Source organism: Entelurus aequoreus, linkage group LG12 (genome assembly GCF_033978785.1).
Source record: "Entelurus aequoreus isolate RoL-2023_Sb linkage group LG12, RoL_Eaeq_v1.1, whole genome shotgun sequence".
NCBI classification, from domain to species: Eukaryota; Metazoa; Chordata; class Actinopteri; order Syngnathiformes; family Syngnathidae; genus Entelurus; species Entelurus aequoreus.
This window is the reverse complement of record NC_084742.1, coordinates 51,147,355-51,173,341: the sequence shown is the minus strand read 5'-3', so window position 1 is coordinate 51,173,341 and position 25,987 is coordinate 51,147,355. Positions and strand designations below refer to the sequence as shown.

At 40.9% G+C, this 25,987-nt stretch overlaps 1 protein-coding gene across 1 annotated transcript in view; it reads left to right on the top strand.

The window, feature by feature from the left end:
- The window catches only part of LOC133662310 (sentrin-specific protease 3-like), a 50,295-nt gene extending 24,841 nt beyond the window's left edge, over positions 1–25,454 (top strand). The window contains exons 9-12 of the mRNA XM_062066199.1: positions 10,952–11,089; positions 12,450–12,533; positions 12,611–12,661; positions 24,783–25,454. Coding sequence (XP_061922183.1) covers positions 10,952–11,089; positions 12,450–12,533; positions 12,611–12,661; positions 24,783–24,893 — 384 coding nt within the window. The 3' untranslated portion in view covers positions 24,894–25,454. The remainder of the gene's footprint in view (positions 1–10,951; positions 11,090–12,449; positions 12,534–12,610; positions 12,662–24,782) is intronic.
- Positions 25,455–25,987: the final 533 nt, after the last annotated feature.

Here is a 25,987-nt window from a genome sequence, read left to right as displayed (position 1 = left end):
TTGCTCGTGTGTTTTGAGGTTGCTGCTTGGTGGTCTTGTGTCCCAGAGGCAGGCAGAGAGCTCGCCCGAGAAGGGTGCAGGGCTGCCGGCTAGAGTGCTGGCGTGCCTCCATGGAGGTATGTGTTTGTGAAGTGCATGGTAAAGAAATCGTGTTCCTTATCCTAACATTGACAGCATTTCAGTCACATTACGACAATTTCCGTAACATTTCTTTAATAGTAGATTTTGTATTATTGGCTAATTCCGTGATTCATTATAGGGCCCTAGATAACTCCTAAGTCACGGCTGACATTTATTTCGCTGCCCCCAGCCGTGTGTTCCGTTATTCTGTTCATATCTTTGATTCTGCGGGAAGAGTTTGACTTTAATTATCTGTTCTCGCAGACATTTACACCATATTTGATCAAGTTAATACATGCTAACAGCTGATCACTGTGATTGACCTGAAATTCATCCAGATCGGTCCTTATTATAGAATTGCCCAGCCTTAAGTTAACCTATCTAAACGGTGGTATTTATCATGAATATATGAGGAATCGGCTTGAAGGAGACACTGCAGAAGTCTGCTGTCCCTTATTCAAACGACCAGCTTTCAGAGCAGCACTTGTTGTGCAAGCTCCCCTGACCTGCCGCTGTAGCTATGGAGTCAAATGTCCATCCACCAACGTTAAATTAACTTCCTCGCGGTAATTTCTAACTACTGAAGTTATTTGTTGTACATTCTATTGTATTTAGAAAACTTTATTCATCCCTGTGTGGAAATTTTGCGAGACGTCCTTGTGAGCGATACCAGGCTGGTTCACATAGGACCAGCCTGCTGGCTGGGGACTCCCGATGTCTGTCACAGTAGTCGGCCAGCCTCATCCTCCTAGCTGCTCCTCCTCGGCAGTTGCCCTATACGTCCTCGTTAGTGATGTGGATGTTCTGGTGCACATTCAGAACAGCTCGTGGCATTCTGGTGTAGCACCCATCGAGGGACTTCCTTAGGGTGTGCGTCAGGGTCCAGCTTTCGCAGCCATACAGGAGGACAGACTTCACAGCGGCGTGGAATAGGCTCAGCTTTATGTGTCGGGGGAGATTTAGAGTACCACACTCTTGACATACCGTTCAGGACCCTCCACGCTAGCGCCTTCCTGACCTTAAGGTCATGTTCTGTGGAGTTCATCCAGGAACCCAAGTATTTGAAGTCATTGACCTCTCGCAGAGCGTTGTCATTTGATGTTTTAATTGGTGGGTGGTCCATGTATTAAGTATTTAATACATATATAGTATTTATGTATAGGTGATTACCTCAGTCGTCTTTGCATTCAGTCTGAGGTCAACCATCGCACATTCCACCTCCACTCTGTTCAGGACTTCCTGTGTCTGCTCCACGCAATCAGACATCAGGCAGATGTCATCTGCGTAGTCTAGGTCTGCCTGGGCTAGAGCAGGGTTTCTTCTAGACTTCCTTGGTGTAATTGTAAAGCCAAGCTCCTGCTCCCGCCCGTTGATAGCTTACTTGAGCGCGTAGTCCAGTGCTATGATAAAGAGGAAGGGGCAAGAGTGCCTCCTTGCTGCACCCCCGCTAGGATGTCGAACTCCTCTCTGATGCCATCTGGAGTGACCACTTTGGCTCTTGTGCCCTCGTACATGGCCTCTATGGCCCGGAGTAGATTCGGGGGGACCCAGTAAGCCTTGAGGATTTTCAGCATTATGCCTCTGTCTATTGAATCAAATGCCTTTTTGAAGTCAATGAAAAACAGCACTACTGTCAAGTTGTTGTTCTTCACCACCTCAATGATTCTCCTTAAGGCCAGGATCTGGCCTACGGTGGTCCTTCCCTTTCTGAAGCCATTTTTGGTTGTCCCTCAGGTGTGGGTCAATGGCATCCCTAATCCGGTTTAGTATCATGCGGTTGTACATTTTCGCTATGACAAAAGTCAGACTAATGCCACGATAGTTGTTTGGCTTAGACAGAGTTGGGAACCGGGATGACATTAGAGAGGGACCATATGTCGGGCTTCATGCTATCTATCAAGAGCATGGTTGCAGATTTCCAGTATGATGTGTGATCGAGGTAAAAATGCTAACCGCTGATCACCGTGATCAAACTCAAATTAATCGTGATCATGATCATCTAATTGCCCAGCTCTACAATGTTTCTTAGTTTGTTTTCCTTTTTTGAAAGACATGTTACATGTTAAAATTGTGGTGATTTTAGGGGCAGCAAGCACATATAAAATTATTTTAATTCATTCCAATGGGCGTGGCTGATTTGAAATACAAGTGTTCTGAGTTACGAGCTCAGTCGTGGAACCAATTGAGTTCGTAAATTGAGGTACCACTGTATAAAATAATGCGTCATGATGGTTGGGCGATAAAATATCAATATATATTGTGAAGTAACTTTCCCTTGATAGAAGTATGATTTACATAATTGATGAGTGATATAGTTTTGATATAATTTTCCCATGTTTTAACAAAAATAGCCTGCTTAAGACGTTAACAGCAAAAACAACACTAGTGAACACAGCGCTCTGCGGCACAAAGATAATTGAAGAGGTCTCACTCTGTCACTTGAGGCCTGATTACTAAAGGTTTGCGTGGACTAAAAAACGTGCAAACTAGATAACACATGATCTACTAAATGTGTGCAAAGTGAATTGCATCTGTACAGTAAGCAGAATAAGGCATACAATCCATATGAAAATATATTACAATAAAACATTTCAGCTTTTTCCTTTTTATGCCTTGTGTCATTCTTCCCATTTTTGTTGCAATTTTTGTTTACATTTAAATCTACAATGTGCTGAGGGGCAAAACAACAATAAGCTGTTGGACTAGTAAATGGCCCTTGTGCCAAGCTTTGGATATCTCCGCTTTTACAGATTGTCTTCCTCAAGGTTGAGCGTTTGACTTGACATCAACTGTGAGCATTCGCAACTTTATTTACCTTCATACCTTTCCATTGTGAGTGAACAATATTAATTCAGGAGAGAAGCAGAGTTATTGTAGATCAAATAAATCGATGCTTTACAACAGTCAGCCTTCACGATCTGTGTCGCTGTACGATCCGCGTTGCTTTCAGCTGAAGGATTTTTTTTTTGGCGTGTACGTTGCGCAATGTAACCTTTGTGGCCTAGCCCTTCGCCGCAGAATATGCTGGCATCTTGACACAGAAGTATTACTTTTAGGCATGTGAATTTTCCACAAAAATGTGAAAAACCTGACGGCTGTCCACTTTGCTGCTCATCCTATTTGGAGGATTACAATCCAAACAACTTGTAGTTCTAGAGCTGGCCTATTCAACTGGCGGCCCAAAGCTTTTCATTTGGCCCGCTGAACATCGCCCGAATAGGCTTGATGTGTCTGTTTATCTGTGTTGGCCCTGCGATGATGTGGCGACTTGTCCAGGGTGTACCCCGCCTTCCGGCCGAGTGCAGCTGGGATAGGCTCCAGCACCCCCGCGACCCTGAGAGGGACAAGCGGTAGAAAATGAATGAATGAATGGATAGATGGAAACCTTTAAATCTAGGGTTGATTGTGTCTGTCGTACTCCCGCCACCCCGCAGCAGGTAACATAAAGGCATATGTGTCACAATGAAGCAGCAGTAGGGTGAGTAGAAGACTACTCATTCAACCCTGAAAAAAAAATCTAAATAAATTGCAAAAATATGACTTTTAACAACGACTGGAAAACAAACAAATGAATGATCTGCCTTGACCAAGTGCTAAAGCCATTGTTTTCTGGCGGACCTTTTAAGCGACGGACACATTGATCCGAACAAGCAGCAACAGTGATAGAAATCTCAGCAATTAAGCTTCATCACAAAACTTGGTCAACCTTTAAGTCAGTGGTTCTTAACTTTGTTGGAGGTACCGAACCCCACCAGTTTCATATGCGCATTCACCAAACCCTTCTTTGGTGAAAAATATATATATTCATTTTTTTCAAATTCAAGAAAAAGTCATATGTTTTTTTACTGGTGCACAAAATGAACCGTGCATAAACATCACCTTGTTCAAAGAACAAAACCAACACAGTTCATGAACTCACAAGAAATTACACAGCTGAATAACTCTGTCGATCAACCTCGTTTAATATACAGTATGTTAAGCTAATTTCGACCAGTACAGGGCAGCAACGCTCCACCTTAGGTTAAATTTTTGATGCCACATATAGTGTGTGCAATGTTTGGTGTGTAAATGTTGTATACTTTTTACATGTGTAAACATTTGTAGTTTATTGTGTGAATATATTAACACTTAACCTATTTTATTTATGTAAAATACACAATGGACGTTATACTTTTGTAATGTTTATGTTATGTTTATATTTTCAGTCTTACAAACCTAAATGAAGAAAGAAGTGTGGAGAAATAAAACTGAGAAAGGAAAATAATTCAAAAGAAGAATCATCAACCTTCAAAACTTCTAGAGCTTCTGTTTTTTCATGCTTTTAACTAGCTGCACACGATGGAAACGAGTAGCAAGGGCAGATAAATGAATTGACAGTGCAGTGTGAAAGCAGATGTGTTTACTTTACAATTAAGGAAACGCAGTCTCAAAGAAATATAACCTGCAGAGCCACTTTCTGAGAAAACATCCCCATTTTGATGTCTGGCCCTTGGCCCCTTGAAACTGTGGCCCTCTCCATTAAGTAGTTGAATAGCCCTGTTCTAGAGTATTAGTAGCCAGCGAGAAGGTATATTTTTGACGTGACCGATTGTAAACAGAGGTCACAACATCGGAAGTATTGTATATTACCCGAGGGGTCGTGGCTGCACGATAGAGTTGCCGTAAGATAAACCTTTTTAGTTCTTTCAATGCATTTTTTAAAATGTTACATGACATTTTCAATGATGACCATGCTTGTAAATGATCTACTAAAAAAAAATAAAAAAATTCTGTGGTTAATTACATGGGACTTGTAAGTGTCAAAAAGACCGCCTAAAATATGTCTGCATATTTCACAGACTCAAGTCCAAACCTGAAGCAGGAGAAATTTAAATTAAGCATTTGCTGGCAAACAGCTGCATTGTTATATTTTGTGCATGACAACTGAGCAGTATCTTTTTGTGAACAACGTAACACACTCACATGCGTGTGCACATGTAGTAATTTCTTAATATTTTTTATTTGTTTGGCTTCATTCTATCAGATGCTGTTACAAACCCCGTTTCCATATAAGTTGGGAAATTGTGTTAGAGATAAACATAAACGGAATACAATGATTTGCAAATCCTTTTCAACCCATATTCAATTGAATGCACTACAAAGACAAGATATTTGATGTTCAAACTCATAAACTTTTTTTTTTTTTTGCAAATAATAATTAACTTAGAATTTCATGACTGCAACGCGTGCCAAAGTAGTTGGGAAAGGGCATGTTCACCACTGTGTTACATGGCCTTTCCTTTTAACAACACTCAGTAAACGTTTGGGAACTGAGGAGACACATTTTTTAAGCTTCTCAGGTGGAATTCTTTCCCATTCTTGCTTGATGTACACACATTTTCAATGGGAGACAGGTCTGGACTACAGGCAGGCCAGTCTAGTACCCGCACTCTTTTACTATGAAGTCACGTTGATGAAACATGTGGCTTGGCATTGTCTTGCTGAAATAAGCAGGGGCGTCCATGGTAATGTTGCTTGGATGGCAACATATGTTGCTCCTAAACCTGTATGTACCTTTCAGCATTAATGGTGCCTTCACAGATGAGTAAGTTACCCATGTCTTGGGCACTAATACACCCCCATACCATCACAGATGCTGGCTTTTCAACTTTGCGCCTATAACAATCCGGATGGTTCTTTTCGTCTTTGGTCCGGAGGACACGACGTCCACAGTTTCCAAAAACAATTTGAAATGTGGACTCGTCAGACCACAGAACACTTTTCCAGTTTGTATCAGTCCATCTTAGATGAGCTCAGGCCCAGCGAAGCCGACGGCGTTTCTGGGTGTTGTTGATAAACGGTTTTCGCCTTGCATAGGAGAGTTTTAACTTGCACTTATAGATGTAGCGACCAACTGTAGTTACTGACAGTGGGTTTCTGAAGTGTTCCTGAGCCCATGTGGTGATATCCTTTACAGACTGATGTCGCTTGTTGATGCAGTACAGCCTGAGGGATCGAAGGTCACGGGCTTAGCTGCTTACGTGCAGTGATTTCTCCAGATTCTCTGAACCTTTTGATGATATTACAGACCGTAGATGGTGAAATCCCTAAATTCCTTGCAATAGCTGGTTGAGAAAGTTTTTTTTTAAACTGTTCAACAATTTGCTCACGCATTTGTTGACAAAGTGGTGACCCTCGCCCCATCCTTGTTTGTGAATGACTGAGCATGGAATCTACTTTTATACCCAATCATGGCACCCACCTGTTCCCAATTTGCCTGTTCACATGTGGGATGTTCCAAATAAGTGTTTGATGAGCATTCCTCAACTTTATCAGTATTTATTGCCACCTTTCCCAACTTCTTTGTCACGTGTTGCTGGCATCAAATTCTAAAGTTAATGATTATTTGCAAAAAAAAAATGTTTATCAGTTTGAACATCAAATATGTTGTCTTTGTAGCATATTCAACTGAATATGGGTTGAAAATGATTTGCAAATCATTGTATTCCGTTTATATTTACATATAACACAATTTCCCAATATGGAAACGGAGTTTGTAGATGTTAATAACCCAAGATACAATTTAAATATAATTGACGATCGCTTTTTAACAGTTGGTCTGTCTTGATCGCAGCACCTTCTGGACTGCGGGTTTCATGCACGCGACCACATTTTAGCAGTACACAGCATTTTTTTTTTTTGCATTGATGTGGGAGAAGTAGCCACCCCGGATTACAAATGCGTGTATTACATGTCCATGTGAAATGGCGCGTTTTTGCGTGATACAATTGTTATAATGTGGGGTAAATTAAACAAACGGGCAGAAAATCCAGCTGAAGAAAGAGAAGACTTGCTTGGGTTAGTTTTTTTCAGGATTTTTACCATGGCTCAGTAACATATTAAACACAAGACTGTTTAATTCTGCCTGTCCCGCGCTTCCCTTATTAATGCAAAGTTGCTGCACCTTTGCGCTGACGTTTGCTAGAAATAGCCTTATAATTTTTTGAAAGAGCTCCAGAACTTGAAGATGAGATGTTTAGACATGCAATGCAGCTGGTGCAAGTTGACACATTGGCAGTGGAAAACAGCTGTAGCATCAGCAGTCGTACCTGAGCAGGCCATGACAAACACTTGGTAGAATTTAGGGTAAGGTTATGTTAAGTTAAATGAAGCTGATTTAAGGCATTGTGTTGACATTCCTGCTGTTGTGTGTAATTCATTTGCATGACTTGTTAGTAAATACACCTTGTTACACATTGTTTCTGCAAATGTGCAACGACTTTATCTGGGGGTGGTCCGAGGCTGCATGGCTTCCCTGCCGGTTTTATGTATGTATGGGTTTGTTTGTGTGTGTGTGTGTGTGTGTGTGTATAATTATTATAATTTAATTATTTTTCTATCTACGGCCTGTCGCTGGCCTGCCCAGTGGCACGGTGGGCCCAATCTGGGTGTTTTGTCGCTGGCTGGCCGGCCATCCTGCCTGGGGCTGGTGATCCCTTGTTCCCTTTGTACCGCACTTGCTGTTTTGGGTTGGGCTTTCTGGGTGGCTGTGGCCGTACTTGGCTCCTGCACATACTAGGAAACAAACATATTGTACATGCAAACATACATATGCACATACACACGTACACTACCGTTCAAAAGTTTGGGGTCACCCAAACAATTTTGTGGAATAGCCTTCATTTCTAAGAACAAGAATAGACTGTCGAGTTTCAGATGAAAGTTCTCTTTTTCTGGCCATTTTGAGCGTTTAATTGACCCCACAAATGTGATGCTCCAGAAACTCAATCTGCTCAAAGGAAGGTCAGTTTTGTAGCTTCTGTAACGAGCTAAACTGTCTTCAGATGTGTGAACATGATTGCACAAGGGTTTTCTAATAATCAATTAGCCTTCTGAGCCAATGAGCAAACACATTGTACCATTAGAATACTGGAGTGATAGTTTCTGGAAATGGGCCTCTATACACCTATGTAGATGTTGCACCAAAAACCAGACATTTGCAGCTAGAATAGTTATTTACCACATTAGCAATGTATAGAGTGTATTTCTTTAAAGTTAAGACTAGTTTAAAGTTATCTTCATTGAAAAGTACAGTGCTTTTCCTTAAAAAATAAGGACATTTCAATGTGACCCCAAACTTTTGAACGGTAGGGTATATTCATAAATACATACAGTAGGTGCCAGCCAAAATCAAAACTAGATTTTTTTTTCCAGCATGTGCTTGTAAATATTCAGGTTAGCTATTAATGATTCGTATTGTGATTATTTGTTATTATCTACTTTTCAGATCATTTTGAGTTACGTTTGCTATGGATTCCCTCTCTGGCTCTAATTTCCTCAAGGCGCCAGACGTGTAATTCTCGTTTAAAACACTAAGGGGCAGTGTCTCCAGAAGGAGCAACTGCAGCTGTCTAGACTAGATGACTGCTGTGTTTCAATGCAGGGGCTGTATTCTTCGGAGGTACCCAGCCCATGCGCTCTACAAAGTGTGGGTCCTGGGAAGAGTCCTCCAGCCACTGCTGGAGCAATAAGAATGGGGACAATCGAGCATACAGGACACCTCCTGGTTAAATTTGTTTCCCCGCCCTTACGTTTATGTCACTTATCTGCTGCTCAGGTTGCGAGGTTGAATAATCATAAACTTAAGAGAAGAATGTCGAATAGTTTTGTGTTCTCTTGGTCCTTTACCCTATTTTAGAGGTCTGACTTTCCAGCGGTTAGAGCCGACCAATCATGGGAGGTGGTTGTCATGGAGATGTGTAACTTGTTGACAAGCATTCTGAAGCTCTTATTCCAAATTATTATTTAATGATGGATATATTTTTATGCTTGTGAATGCTTGTTGTAGTGGAACATGTACCTTTTTAAAAACACGCAGACAAGGTGTCCCAGAAATTCTTTACGGTGCAGCCATACAGCAATTACTTTATTAATATGTGATTCACAATTGATGTAGTTTTCTAATTTTGTCTAATTGCTTGCATTATACCAAGTACTAGTAAATATTGGGCTAGCATAATATTATTATCATATAATTATTTGCAATGAAGGCAGAGCAAATTAATCTCAAAAACTGCAGTTTCAGCAAAAGTTTATTAGTTTATGTGGGTTATAAAAATACTTTGTTTTTAAATTATCATCCAAACTGGTGTTTTGTGTCATTATATTTTGGTCTGTTATCAAAATTAGATTTTTCAGTGTGTGATCCTCAGTTGAAAAAGTTTGGACACCCCTTATGTAAGCGTTTTTATGAATGTTTTTACCTTGTAGGTGTCACTGATTGGGGAATGTAATTTAGCTCTTTTGGCTATGAAAATGCTCATTGAAAATTACAATACATCTCTTTTAATTAGGCTTTTGGTTTCAAACCAACTAGCAGCCATCTGGCCCTGACACTGTGCCGATAAAATTCCTGACCCTTGGAAAGATTTATTGAGGACACCTGGTATGGAATACTTGTATACAAAAGGGTCATTACAGTAGGTATAGGCTAATATGATGGAAAGTGATACAATTGGCTTTTAATACAATGTTGCTCATGTTCGGATTTTTCTGAAACACGTTTTTAAAGTTTAAATTGATGCACGTTTTGTACTAAAACAGTCATTCATGGAATATTTTATTATATAAAAAAGTAATTGTTGATGGTATTTTTTTTTTTTTTTAATGTACACATTAATTTAAAAAGTTGAAAAATAGAGGCTCCCGAGTTCTGATTTTGTTCATATAAGGATATGCACAATTTTGCAGTAATGCATTTGAATGTGTTCTTCAATTGGTTCTTCAACCCCCACTGAGGGTCACTGCGACCCTCATGTCTGATACTGTGGGTCGGCAGTAGTAAACTATAACAATGTTTTGGAACATTTTCCAAATTGCATCTCTGCAATTTGAACTAACTACCCAATAAATAAAAAAACAAACATGATGTGTGTCTGAAAAGGAGCACGAAGAAGCAAAATATTACCGGTATATTGTCCAACCCCATCCATCCATTTTCTTCCGCTTATCCGAGGTCAGGTCGAAGCCCAGTCTTCCCTCTCCCTGTCTAACCCCATCACTGAGATATAATAATCTGATTCTTTATCAACAACAGAATACATGACTTTATATAACAATATTTGGTATATACTTACAGCATACATATATAATTACATTCATGAATACAACTGCTAGTCTGAGTTTACATGAAAACCAGATATGGCACTATGCCTTACCATCAGCAACCCAAGGAAGAGACTTCTATTTTTAGACTTAGGTTACAAAAGCTTTTCCTAGGGTCCACCTGTTTTGAAATGGTTCTATTATCTGTTTTACATGTCAAAGAATATATTGTGATACATTTCGCAAAATAGATATTAAGTTTGATCAGATTTAGATTTGAGCTCATCTCTATGACCAACTTTTGTTAGTATTCAGTAAGGTCAGGTGGTTTAAACATTGTGTTCAATTGTTGAATATTGCACACTACAAAATCAGTATTTATGGGTCATGCTGATATAGTATGAGCTCAATATTGCCAACGACCAATATTCAAACTGAAATACGGTATTGTATCGCTGGTGGAAAAGTTGTATTGAAACACCCCTAGTTACGTAGTTTGCACTTTTACAGTATAAATGTGTTTATTTAACAACCCTAACACTGCTACTTTATTTTCAGAACATTCTGACTTTTTTGAAAACAATTTTTGTAACTGTGGCTTTATTCTAGTATCTTTGCAACTTTTTTCTTAAAAACCTTTTATTTCAGTAGCGCAAATTTGGGGTTGGCACTAATAACCGGCAGAAGAAGCACCAAATTAACGATTTCACAGGTGCATGCATTGATTTAATTCCTGTTTTCCCCACAGGTGGATATCTTCCAGAAGGATCTGTTGTTAATCCCTATCCACCTGGAAGTGCACTGGTCCCTGGTCAGCGTGGACATTCCCCGCAAAGCCATCACCTACTTTGACTCCCAGCGGACACTCAATAGACGCTGCCCAAAGGTAGGATATTACCTAATGGAGGGAAATTACTAGGTCAGCTTTGTTCTCAAATCCTCTTTCCGTGTCTGAAGTTTAGACAGAAAAACAACACCAAAAATGGCCATTAAATGCTGACTTGCAGTGGAAGTGTTGCCACATACCTCTAAAGCCTGAAAATTCCTATCTGTCTGTGCTGTTTACTCAAACCAGAGACACAGGGAGAGTTTTTTCCCACCTGTTCACATTGAGGGTGTGCCCGTTGTAGCTTCTTCTAAATTAAATGTACCGGTACCTCTATTACCTTTTATTTGTAAAGGACAAATAAGATTTTCCAAGAGAGAAAGCTGTTTTTATTAAATGACCTGTAATACATCAAGTGTAGTTTGAATTATGTGCTGTCTGTGCAAATTTTACTTTAGTCAGAAATAAATAAGTACCGTACACATTTAATATCATTAACAAATAACTTGTAACTAAAATCATCAGCTTTTTGCATGGAGTTTTGTCGGTTTATAGCAATCTTTCTCTAAAAACTTGTGGCCAACTTCTTAACTTCCGCCCTGTTGTCTAACAGTCTGTTATGAGTCTCTTCCTTCCTTTTTCAGTTCCTGGCAACTTCTGGGTGATGCAGTTGTTTCTTTTGTTTATGGAAAATAATAGATTTTTTTAACATTTGTCAATATTAATCTCCACCTGTTGCATCTGGATGCATCTAAGAATTGACGTCTTGGCACACCCATAGTTCATATCGTACAGCAACACAGGAAAGATTGCAGAACACAAGACGGTTTTTACTGGCAGTTTGACACACAGAAGGGCCATCCGGATCTGAATACTACTTCCAGAGCTGTAAAATATGCGGGTCAACTTAAAATCCTGATTCCATCTGGTGGTGCGCCTCACACAGAACTGTGAAACAGAAAAAATACCCAACATTCACAACTAATAGGTGAAAGAATAATAATCTGTTTTACACAAAGGTGGCGTCGCGCAGTTGTTATGGCTCTGGTACTACTTCCAAAGCTGGAAACTAGTCAACACCTGATTTTGTTTGTCGGGGCTTTTCACACAGACTAGTAAAATGCGGTGAAAAAAAAGCTAATTTCCTGGCTTAAATAGCTTTGTTATGGCTCAGAAGGGGGGGGGGAAAGAAAATTCCTGGTCGGTCCTGTCTCAATTCTGTTTGTCTACGACAGAAAAAAGCGACTTTTACTGGCAGTGTAAAATAGGGCTTTGTCATTTTCGTGACTAGGCACTTGTGATTAAGGGCTTTATGTATAAAATGTGATTGCTTCCATTGATTGACAGAGGCTACAAATGTCCAAACTAACATTAGCACGTGAAGATGACCTTACCTTGTTGCTGCTATGTTTTTTGTCAGCACATTTTTAAGTATCTGGAAGCGGAGGCCGTCAAAAAAGACCAACAAGAATTTTTGATGGGGTGGAAAGGATTTTTCAAAATGGTAAGGCTCTTTTTTTCCCCGTTATAGAGTTATGTGCTGTGTGTCACATGTTAACAAAATAAAAATGTGTGTTTTAGAACGTGGGCCGTCAGAACAATGACAGCGATTGTGGGGCGTTTGTGTTGCAGGTAAGTTTTGCAAATGTTTTAACAACCGGCAAGAGGAGCGATCGCATTAATTATGACTTGTCTGTGACCATGTGCCGATGCCAAAGCAAGCAATTTAGAATTTATGGATTATTTTGAGTCGTTTCATTGTTTTTTGCAGCATTATGCCCGTTTGACAGAGGCCGCCTTACCAGAAAGTTAATAACTGGCTAGAGGAGAACTATTTATATGATAAAGAGAATGAGAATACAATTATTTTTTAGAAACTCAACATAATACAGATAAAACAATTGATACAATTAACATAAACAAATGAAAGATAGCAGAGAAGCAAATATTTTGTAGATAAGGCTCTGATTTACATCCTTTGTTTTTGCCCTTAAAGTCCTTGTGTCCAGAGACATACTTCCTAAGTTTGTAAACAATAAAAAAATGACAAAATAATTTTTTTATAGTAAAAAATATCGGTCTAACCACTGTAGTATCGACCTTACTATACTTGGTTTGTTACTAATGATATTTTGTATCAATCCGCCTTTGTTTACATTCAAGAACTTTACTTGAGCATATATTTACTACGGTGTGTAGTGTAGCATGTTTTAGGATATCGCTAGACAAGGTCAAATGCTGCTGATACGTCTTCTGTATTTGACTATCTAAAAATGTCTTCTCGCAATGTCTCCAACACAAATGCGTTGACAACTTTTGCCTCATACGCATGCATGGGATCGACGCTACATACTCAAACACGCTCCAAACTGAGTAGTTAAAAAAACATCAAAGATTCAAATGACACGCTCCAAACAGTGTCAGATCAACCAAACCATTACATCCCTAGAATGTAGTGGTGTAACGGTACGTGTATTTGTATTGAACCGTTTTGGTATGGGGGTTTCGGTTCGGAGGTGTACCGAACGAGTTTCCACACAAACAAATGAAGTAGCCGCCTAAGCTAAAGTCTTAACAAGCTGCTCTGCTTTCTGCCTCTGTCTCCTACACAGCACCCAGCATTGTCCCACCCACACAACCATCTGATTGGTTACAACTATAGTGGTAACAGCCAATCAGCAGTGCGTATTCAGAGCAGTAACAGCCAATCAGCAGTGCGTATTCAGAGCGCATGTAGTCAGTGCTTCTGCGGTGGGGTTAGCAGATAGGTGTTTAGCAGGTGAGCATCAGGCAGCGGACTCTCCCCAAATTAAAATAAACACCTCCCAGTCAACTACTAGTAACATCACTATGAGCCCGTTGACGTTCTAGAAACAAACTGCAGCTCAGCTCGCTCGCAGTCCTGGCTTGAGGTGAAGGCTAATTAGCTTTTAGCGTAACGTTAGCTCATTTTGCGGTGTGTGTGTGTGTGTGTGTGTGTAATCATTAGTAATGTAGCAGCCTAGTTTTGAATGGCAGGGTCCCTGCTATCACATGTTGATAAAAATATAACATTTACATAATAAAAATCAACTACATGCTTCCCAAATGCTGTAATAAATTAAACATGATGAGTTGACTTGAAACTGTTTAATGTTGCACTTTTTATATGTAGAAGAAAAGTTTTGTCATTTTATTTAATCTGAGCAACAACTTGAGGCAGTTTAATGTTCATTAACGTGGGCAGAATTATTAGAGTGTTCCCAATGTTAAAAGGATAAAGCCATTGTTTACAAATTTGGTAAATAACCAAAACATTTATATTTTGTTGTTTTCTTACTGTACCGAAAATGAACCGAACCGTGACCTCTAAACCGAGGTACGTACCGAACTGAAATTTTTGTGTACCGTTACACCCCTGCTAATATGTTCATATTTTTGTTTTACCCTTATTGATATGTGATTGAAATGATAGTGTACCATGTAGGATGACACTCAGACTCTTAACCTGAGGGGAGGGGGAAAACGGTGAGCTGTTAATGAGGGGGGGGAAACTGTGGTCTTTGGATAGTGATGATTTTGTACAGGTGAGGAGTTTTTCACTGTTTGAATTTAAGAAGTTTGCAATAAACCAAGATTTTATTTCAGATAAGCAGTACATTAGGATGGAGGCAGTATGGTTTGTTTGTTGGAGATGTAGCGCTGGGTGTCATCAGCAAAGGAGTGGGAATGGATGCCAATGGGGAAGACTGATGAGGGGTTGGACTTAAAAGATTTAAGCTCTCTGAACTATGCGCTCACGTCATGTAGATTCTGTCCTCTCTGACTGCGTCTTGATTTGTTTATGCAGTAGCTTCTGCAGGGGCTGATGCGTAACTTGCAATTATCTTCTAAAAAAACTAGAGGGCAGTGTTTTCCTATTGGCATCCTGTGTGTAGTATTTGTAAACAATGGTGACCCAAGCGACATCCTGGAGCTGTAGCTAATCGATTTGAAACAACGGTCACTTTATAGTACATAATGCTCTGAAACCAGATTAGAAGACGCTCGCATAGGTGGGCTGTGCGAGTGCCTTTGAGTGAATTGAGGCAGAGGACAGGCGTTAAGGAAAACCTACAAATGATGGTCTAAAAAAACGACCAATCACAGCTCTGCGTCCTCGTAGCCGCCGACGTGAAGCTACAATTTTTGGAGGTGCGTGTAAAAGTCTGCCGGCAGAGGAGCCAGCCGGCTTCAGTTACGTAAGCTACGTAATGCGAGTGCAAATTTTAGCCTTAAAGGGACCTATTATGCAAAAATAGGGATGTAAAAAAAATAGGCCGATATATGCTTTAAAATGTAATATCGGAAATTATCGGTATCGGTTTCAAAATTATCGGTATCTGTTTCAAAAAGTACAATTTATGATTTTTTAAAACGCCGCTGTGTACACGGACTTAGGGAGAAGTACAGAGCGACAATAACCCTTAAGGCAGGGGTGTCAAACGTACGGCCCGAGGGCCGGATCAGGCCCGCCGACAGGTTTTATCCGGCCCGCGGGATGAGTTTGCTAAGTATAAAAATGACCCTGAAATTTTTGAATGAAAGAAACCGCTGTTCTAAATGTGTCCAATAGCAATTCTTTGTATCTTAGCAGATGATGCTACATATGTACAAAATAAACCACATGTTAGTACATCAGTCGCAATAACAATTCTTTGTATCTTTGTAGATCAGGGGCCACGTGGAGAAAAATCTCCTCCCAAGTGGGCCGGACTGGTAAAATCACGGCACGATAACTTAAAAATAAAGACAACGTCAGATTGTTTTCTTTGTTTAAAAATAGAAGTACATTCTGAAAATGTACAATTATAATGTTGTTGGCTTTTTTTTTTACACTTACTTGTTGCGGTTGATAATTTATTTGTCGTTATTTATATTTTCTGAATAAATTATGTGATAATGTTCATCAGTCAACTCATTGGTGTTAATTTTCAATCAAGATAAAATTATATCAAAATCAAATTACAGGATGTTATTTATGTAGTTTGATAATTTTCCTCGACTGGTGTACTAACATCATGGGATTTATTTTGTACATATGTAGCAGCGAAGTTGGTAGAGTGGCTGTGCCAGCAATCGGAGTGTTGCTGGTTACTGGGGTTCAATTCCCACCTTCTACCTTCCTAGTCACGTCCGTTGTGTCCTTGGGCAAGACACTTCACCCTTTGCCTCTGATGGCTGCTGGTTAGCGCCTTGCATGGCAGCTCCCGCCATCAGTGTGTGAATGTGTGTGTGAATGGGTAAATGTGGAAATACTGTCAAAGCGCTTTGAGTACCTTGAAGGTAGAAAAGCGCTATACAAGTATAACCCATCCCTCCGGGTACTCCGGCTTCCTCCCACCTCCAAAGACATGCACCTGGGGATAAGTTGATTGGCAACACTAAATTGGCCCTAGTGTGTGAATGTTGTCTGTCTATCTGTGTTGGCCCTGCGATGAGGTGGCGACTTGTCCAGGGTGTACCCCGCCTTCCGCCCGATTGTAGCTGAGATAGGCTCCAGCGCCCCCCGCGACCCCAAAGGGAATAAGCGGTAGAAAATGGATGGATGGATCTACAAATATACAAATAATTGCTGTTTCGACATCTAGTGGACACATTTAGAACAGTTGTTTTTTTCATTCAAAAATTTCAGGTACATTTTTATACCTAGCAAACTCATCCCGTGGGCCGGATAAAATCTGTTGCCGGGCCTGATCCGGCCCTTGGGCCGTACGTTTGACACCCCAGTTGTAGATGATGCTACATACTGTATGTACAAAATAAACCACATGATGTTAGTACATCAGTCGAGGAAAATGAGCAAACTACATATATAACATACTGTAATTTGATTTTGATATATTTATTTTATCTTCATAGATTGAAAATTAACATCAATCAATTGACTGATGAACATTATCACATAATTTATTCAGAAAATATAACTAAAGACATATAAAGTATACTGTATATACTATTAACCGCAACAGGTAATTGTAAAAACCAACAACAACAACATTAGGATTTGTACAATTTCAGAAAGTGCTTGTTCTATTTTTAAACAAAGAAAACAACCTGAAGTTGTCTTTATTTTTAAGTTATCGTGCCGTGATTTTACCATTCCGGCCCACTTGGGAGTAGATATTCCTCCATGTGGCCCCCGATCTAAAATGAGTTTGACACCCCTGCCTTAAGGGCACTTCCTTTGCGTGCCGGCCCAGTCACATAATATCTACGGCTTTTCACACACACGGCAAGACATACTTGGTCAACAGCCATACAGGTCACACTGAGGGTAGCCGTATAAACAACTTTAACACTGTTACAAATATGCGCCACACTGTGAACCCACACCAAACAACAATGACAAACACATTTCGGGAGAACATCCGCACCTTAACACAACATAAACACAACAAAACAAATACCCAGAACCCCTTGCAGCACTAACTTTTCCAGGATGCTACAATATACACCCCCCGCTACCTCCTACCCCATAAACCCCGCTCCCCCCCAAACCCCGCCCACCTCAACCTCCTCATTCTCTCTCAGGGAGAGCATGTCCCAAATTCCAAGCTGCTGTTTTGAGGCATGTTAAAAAAAATAATGCACTTTGTGACTTCAATAATAAATATGGCAGTGCCATGTTGGCATTTTTTTCCATAACTTGAGTTGATTTATTTTGGAAAACCTTGTTACATTGTTTAATGCATCCAGCGGGGCATCACAACCATCCATCCATCCATCCATCTTCTTCTGCTTATCCGAGGTCGGGTCGCGGGGGCAGCAGCCTAAGCAGGGAAGCCCAGACTTCCCTCTCCCCAGCCACTTCGTCTAGCTCTTCCCGGGGGATCCCGAGGCGTTCCCAGGCCAGCCGGGAGACATAGTCTTCCCAACGTGTCCCGGGTCTTCCCCGTGGCCTCCTACCGCTCGGACGTGCCCTAAACACCTCCCTAGGGAGGCGTTCGGGTGGCATCCTGACCAGATGCCCGAACCACCTCATCTGGCTCCTCTCGATGTGGAGGAGCAGTGGCTTTACTTTGAGCTCCTCCCGGATGACAGAGCTTCTCACCCTATCTCTAAGGGAGAGACCCGCCACCCGGCGGAGGAAACTCATTTCGGCCGCTTGTACCCGTGATCTTGTCCTTTCGGTCATAACCCAAAGCTCATGACCATAGGTGAGGATGGGAACGTAGATCGACCGGTAAATTGAGAGCTTTGCCTTGCGGCTCAGCTCCTTCTTCACCACAACGGACCGATACAGCGCCCGCATTACTGAAGACGCCGCACCGATCCGCCTGTCGATCTCACGAACCACTCTTCCCTCACTCGTGAACAAGACTCCGAGGTACTTGAACTCCTCCACTTGGGGCAAGATCTCCTCCCCAACCCGGAGATGGCACTCCACCCTTTTCCGGGCGAGAACCATGGACTCGGACTTGGAGGTGCTGATTCTCATCCCAGTCGCTTCACACTCAGCTGCGAACCGATCCAGTGAGAGCTGAAGATCCTGGCCAGATGAAGCCATCAGGACCACATCATCTGCAAAAAGCAGAGACCTAATCCCGCAGCCACCAAACCGGATCCCCTCAACGCCTTGACTGCGCCTAGAAATTATGTCCATAAAAGTTATGAACAGAATCGGTGACAAAGGGCAGCCTTGGCGGAGTCCAACCCTCACTGGAAACGTGTCCGACTTACTGCCGGCAATGCGGACCAAGCTCTGACACTGATCATACAGGGAGCGGACCGCCACAATCAGACAGTCCGATACCCCATACTCTCTGAGCACTCCCCACAGGACTTCCCGAGGGACACGGTCGAATGCCTTTTCCAAGTCCACAAAGCACATGTAGACTGGTTGGGCAAACTCCCATGCACCCTCAAGGACCCTGCCGAGAGTATAGAGCTGGTCCACAGTTCCACGACCAGGACGAAAACCACACTGTTCCTCCTGAATCCGAGGTTCGACTATCCGGCGTAGCCTCCTCTCCAGTACACCTGAATAGACCTTACCGGGAAGGCTGAGGAGTGTGATCCCCCGATAGTTAGAACACACCCTCCGGTTCCCCTTTTTAAAGAGAGGAACCACCACCCCTGTCTGCCAATCCAGAGGTACCGCCCCTGATGTCCACGCGATGCTGCAGAGTCTTGTCAACCAAGACAGCCCCACAGCATCCAGAGCCTTAAGGAACTCCGGGCGGATCTCATCCACCCCCGGGGCCCTGCCACCGAGGAGCTTTTTAACTACCTCAGCAACCTCAGCCCCAGAAATAGGAGAGCCCACCACAGATTCCCCAGGCACTGCTTCCTCATAGGAAGACGTGTTGGTGGGATTGAGGAGGTCTTCGAAGTATTCCCTCCACCGATCCACAACATCCGCAGTCGAGGTCAGCAGAACACCATCCACACCATACACGGTGTTGACAGTGCACTGCTTTCCCGTCCTGAGGCAGCGGATGGTGGTCCAGAATAGCTTCTAAGCCGTCCGGAAGTCGTTTTCCATGGCTTCCCCGAACTCCTCCCATGTCCGAGTTTTTGCCTCCGCGACCGCTGAAGCCGCACACCGCTTGGCCTGTCGGTACCTGTCCGCTGCCTCAGGAGTCCTATGAGCCAAAAGAACCCGATAGGACTCCTTCTTCAGCTTGACGGCATCCCTCACCGCCGGTGTCCACCAACGGGTTCTAGGATTACCGCCACGACAGGCACCAACTACTTTGCGGCCACAGCTCCAATCAGCCGCCTCGACAATAGAGGTGCGGAACATGGTCCACTCGGACTCAATGTCCAGCACCTCCCTCGCGACATGTTCAAAGTTCTTCCGGAGGTGGGAATTGAAACTCTCTCTGACAGGAGACTCTGCCAGACGTTCCCAGCAAACCCTCACAATGCGTTTGGGCCTGCCAGGTCTGTCCGGCATCCTCCCCCACCATCGCAGCCAACTCACCACCAGGTGGTGATCGGTAGAAAGCTCCGCCCCTCTCTTTACCCGAGTGTCCAAAACATGAGGCCGCAAATCCGATGACACAACTACAAAGTCGATCATGGAACTGCGGCCCAGGGTGTCCTGGTGCCAAGTGCACATGGACACCCTTATGCTTGAACATGGTGTTCGTTATGGACAATCCGTGACGGGCACAAAAGTCCAATAACAACACACCACTCGGGTTCAGATCCGGGCGGCCATTTTTACCAATCACAACTAAATTAGGCATAATAATGTGTTAATTCCACGACTGTATATATCAGTATCGGTTGATATCGGAATCTGTAATTAAGAGTTGGACAATATCGGATATCGGCAAAAAAGCCATTATCGGACATCTCTATGCAAAACCAACTATTCTTACCTATTGGTACCTGTTTTTGTGTATTTGGGATCTGCATAAGTCCTGCAAATTTGAAATCCCACCAATTGAGGCATGGGGGAGATATTTCTAAAACAATCTTGCCTTCCTTCATACTTCCTCCAAACAAGCCATTTGGAATTTGCCCAACTCTTGACGTTATTTCGACTGGTGACCTCAGCGGATATCTCCATATATGGTAGAGATAGGGTTGTACGGTATACCGGTATTAGTATAGTACAGCGATACTAATAAATCATATTCGGTACTATACGCCTCTGAAAAATACCGGTCCCCCACGTCGTCGGCGTCACGTCGTGTCATTGCTGGGTTTACGAGCAGACGAACATGTTCGGTAGCACACTATCACAGAGTAGTTACAAGCAGACACAGTGTGTAGACATAAAAGGAAGAACGGACGCATTTTGGCTTAAAAACTAACGATAAAGGTGAAGTTATAACACTGAAACGCCCACTAGAAGAGGTGCTTTCAGACATGGCTGGCTAGCTAGCTAACGGCTAAAGTCCAGCCGCTGTCTGCAGTGTTTTAGCTACTTCTAAATCACTAATCCTCGCCTCCATGGCGACAAATAAAGTACATTTCTTACACGTATCATCCCTGCAGGACAAGGAATAGCTAAACATGCTTCACCACACACCGTAGCTCATCGGCGTCACAATGTAAACAAACGCCATGGGTGGATCTACACCTAACATCCACTGTAATGATACTAAGTACAGGAGCGTATCTAGTCGATACTACTATGATAACAGATATTTTTTGGGATCAATCAATCAATCAATGTTTATTTATATAGCCCTAAATCACAAGTGTCTCAAAGGGCTGTACAAGCCACAACGACATCCTCGGTACAGAGCCCACATCTTCTTTCGTTTAAAAAAAATTCACATTATGTTTATTAAACTTAGGAAATATGTCTCTGGACTAGGGCTGGGCGATATGGCCTTTTATTAATATCTCAATATTTTTAGGCCATGTCACGATACACGATTTATATCTCGATATTTTGCCTTAGCCTTGAATTAACACTTGATGCATATAATCACAGCAGTATGATGATTCTATGTGTCTACATTAAAACATTCTAGTTCATACGGTATTAATATATGCACATTTTAAACTTTCATGGAGAGAGGGAAATCACAACTAAGTCAATTTACCAAAACTGTATTTATTAAACAGTTATTAAGCAGTGGCACAAACATTCATGTCATTTCCAAAACAGAAAGTGCAAGATTGTCAGAGACATTTTAAAACAAGCTATTAGTGCACTTTTGTGCATGATGTCACTAAGATGACATATCGTAACAACACTAAATTAAAGTGTACTTTTTGTACAGAACGCCACTACAATAGTTTAAAACAAATAAAGTGCACTTTTGTGCATGATGTCACACAAGATATTTCAATAACTGTCAAATAAAAATGAGCTGCATAATAGGAAATCAAATAATGTATGTCCTTCGCTATGTGGTAGGTTCCTGCAGACGTTATCTCCTTCTGTTGTTGACTATTTTTTTCGTACGGTGTTGATCTGGAAATGGTTGCTTCTGCATTTTGTGGGTGTGGCACCGAACGGAGATGTTGTTATGCGTAGTTTCAAGCACTCCTCATTCTCTAGCGGGTGACTTTTCAAATGATGCTACACATTAGCAGTTGCGCTACTTTTTGTAGCAACGCTTTTGCCGCATACTTGACCTATTACGGTTGTCTGTTCAACATCTTTCCGCTTGAAGCCAAACCACTGCCAGACGATGGATACTGTGCTGTTTTTCTTGGACATTAATTCTTCCTTCATTTGTTACCAGATTCGCACCTTCTTTTTCTCGTGTTACCACTACAGCTAAGGGGTTACCCATGTCGCTACCTCTCTGCTCCGCGAGGGCGTATGACGTTGCACGTGCGACACTATGTGACGTATGTAAGAAGGTGCGCTTGTTTTATGTCTCTGTGAGAAGGAGACACAAGAAAGAGTGAGAAACGCCTGCAGTGTAATGCCCGCAGCTAAAAGCAACTGCGTGAGAACGTATACTCGAATATCACGATATAGTCATTTTCTATATCGCACAGAGACAAACCCGTGATATATCGAGTATATTTGATGTATCGCCCAGCCCTACACTGGACACATGAGGACTTTGAATATGACAAATGTATGATCCTGTAACGACTTGGTATCGGATTGATACCCAAATTTGTGGTATCATCCAAAACTAATGTAAAGAACCCAAGCAACAGATGAATAAGTGATTATTACATTTTAACAGAAGTGTAGGTAGAACATGTTAAAAGAGGAAGTAAGCAGATATTAACAGTAAATGAACAAGTAGAATAATAATTCATTTTCTACCACTTGTCCTTAATAATTTTGACAAAATAATAGAATGATAAATGTCACAATATTTTACTGCATATGTCAGCAGACTAATTATGAGCCTTTGTTTGCTTACTTACTAATAAAAGACAAGTTGTCTTGTATGTTCACTATTTTATTTAAGGACAAACTTGCAATAAGAAACATATGTTTAATGTATCATTAGATTTTTTTGTTAAAATAAACCCAATAATTCAATTTTTTGTGGTGCCCTTTATTTAGAAAACTATCAAAGTATCGAAATAATTTTGGTACCGGTACCAAAATATTGGTATCGGGACAACACTAGTACAGATTTACCCAAAGAGCTTTGCGCAAGTCTGCCATTGTAGTACAACATTGTAGTCAATAAGGTCTTTTTTCTCTGTCCTTTTTATTGTAGGGCAGACTGGCTCGTAATTGCACATGTATCCTGCGCTGTTGCCATGTATAAGACAAAGTAGGATGAAGTTCTAACTTATATCTGTCAGTCGACTCCTTACGGAAGTTATAAAAACTACAACGTGGCTGATGGAAAAAGACGCAGTCGATGTATAGGCACGTCAAGTTGACCGCCCACACGGCTTGAATATGTTGTGTAAAACAATCTATATAAAGTGTTAAACAAGGAACCACCATTACTTGTTATGCAGAGCACGAGAAAGTATTTTAAAAGCACAAAAAGAAAATCATAATAGGGGGTGTAGGTGATTTCAGTGGATGAGTCTATAGAGTAGACCTGAGCAAATTAAGGCCCGGGGGCCGTTAAGCTTTTTAATCTGGCCCGCCATTCCCATTCCCAAATATTTTTTTTAGATCTTTAAGATGGAAACTGTAGCTGCCATTATGATGTGCAGTGATGTTTTCATGTGACCTTAAATTTTGAATTATACAAAGTATATCAATGGTTTAAATCTGCGCTTTTGCATGATATACTATGGCACTGGTTCTCAAATGGGGGTACGCGTACCCCTGGGGGTACTTGAAGGTATGCCAAGGGGTACGTTAGATTTTTTAAAAAATATTCTAAACATAGCAACAATTCAATAATCCTTTATAAATATAAATAAAAGCCTATCTTTTTTTCCAAATAGTTCAAGAAAGACCACTACAAATAAGCAATATTTTGCACTGTTGTACAATTTAATAAATCAGAAACTGATGACATAGTGCTGTATTTTACTTCTTTATCTCTTTTTTTCAACCAAAAATGCTTTGCTCTGATTAGGGGGTACTTGAATTAAAAAAAAATTCACAGGGGGTACATCACTGAAAAAATGTTGAGAACCACTGTACTATGGTAATCTAAATCACAGCAGCTCAGACGAGGCACCAAGCAGTGTGGGTGGGGAGCGTTTCCACAGAGTGTTTCCAGAGCGGCCAGCCTGAAATGCGGGTGTCAGGTACAGACATGGCAGGAGATTTTTACAACAAAGTTCTAAAGCTTAGTGATATATCAGATTTTAGGTGGGTTTTTTTTTACCCTTCACATTCATATTTTGCTGTGTTTGTTGCCTTTTTGTTGCGTTTCGCTTGATTGTAAAATATGTCGATGGAGAGGGGGTGTCACGTTCATATGTTGTCAATATTCAGTGTTTTATCCTTCATAGTTAATATTTTCAATCCCACATTCTTTATTTTCATGTACATTCTGGGTGTCTCATTCAGTAAAAAAAATGTCAAATTCCATTCCGTTTTTTATGGCGGGCTGTCATAACTTTTTAGCATTAAATCAGACATTATCGTGAAGTTTTGTATTAGTGTTCCTAAAAATCAGACACATTTTTTCTCTAAAGTTTGTCAAAATAATTGCCCAGGCCTGCTATAGAGGATGGGATCTGAAATGGTATCAAAGACCACACTTGGGGATGGAGGTGGTTTTTGGTATTGTTATTTCATTCCGTTGTATGTCAGTAAACATACTAAACTTTGTGTATCATTTTCTATGTATTTATAATATGCAATGTGTCGGTTATCACTTATAACTGGAGCAATCTTGACTTTTCTTTTTCCTTTCCTCTCGTACTGCAGTACTGCAAGTGTCTTGCGCTGGGGCAGCCGTTTGATTTCGGACAGCAGGACATGCCACGCCTGCGGAGGCAAATGTACAAAGAACTGTGTCACTGTAAGCTAACCCTGTGACCCCTTTTCTCCCACCCTTGGAGGAGAGGGGGCGGGGCCAAGATGAACAGCCAACATCGTCTTCTATTGCTTGTTTGTGTTGTCCCTCACTCTGTAGTCATCAACTCTCTTTGCAAATAAAAGTCATAACATACTGTACATAAGCATACAACACAAGAATTTTACTGTTCTGCTATTTAACTCTGACAATCGGCGCAACCACCGTCCCCTGGAAAAAAAATCAACCTATTTTGGGGCACACAAGCCACAGGTTGGAGCTCCCTTTATACTAACAGTAACAACGTGATTCATTCTTTTTTTGTGTGACGATAAATACTTGGCTAATTGAGGATTTTTCTTATTTTGGGGGATGAGAACACACAAAGAAGTTTTAAGAAATTGCTATATTTTCTTTGATTGTGACGTTTATAATTTCCAAAATGTTTTTTGTAAGAAATTTCATTTGTTCAAGGCCCTGTCTTTTTATTTTTTTCTCCTCCTAAAGTGAGTTTCAACAACTGTTTTATACATCTTCTACAGTGCATTCTGGTCGCTTAAAATTAAAAATGTGGCCTAACAGTGTTTGTGTGTTTTTACTTAATAAATTATATATTTACCTATATAGTAACTATTCAAATAACATGTTACTTTTTTTTAAACAAAGGCGACAATTTTTGACAATTAATATATACATTTTTATTTTCAATTCATGTTCCAAGACAATATCTAATGTCACATTTTGCTTTTGAAATTGATAAGACGAGATAGCTCTTTATTGAGCTCCTGGACGTGAATTTTTTTAAAGACATTTATTGTATAATTTATTGTGCAGCACATAATATATTTTTAAAATGTACATGTAAAAGTTATAGCCCACATATAGTCTATGTATTCTGTTATTAAAAATCCCAACAATTATGACTAATCTGTTCTGAATAAAAACAAATCCACCACTTAAAAATTATATGCATATCCATTTTGTTTAGTTTCGGTCGTCAAAACCAAACTAGTTTGTATTTAATTTATGAATGGAATATTATGTATTGGGCACACGTTATTAATAAAACGTATCAAAGCCATAATAAAATCATTGGCGTGAATTTCTAGACCGGAAG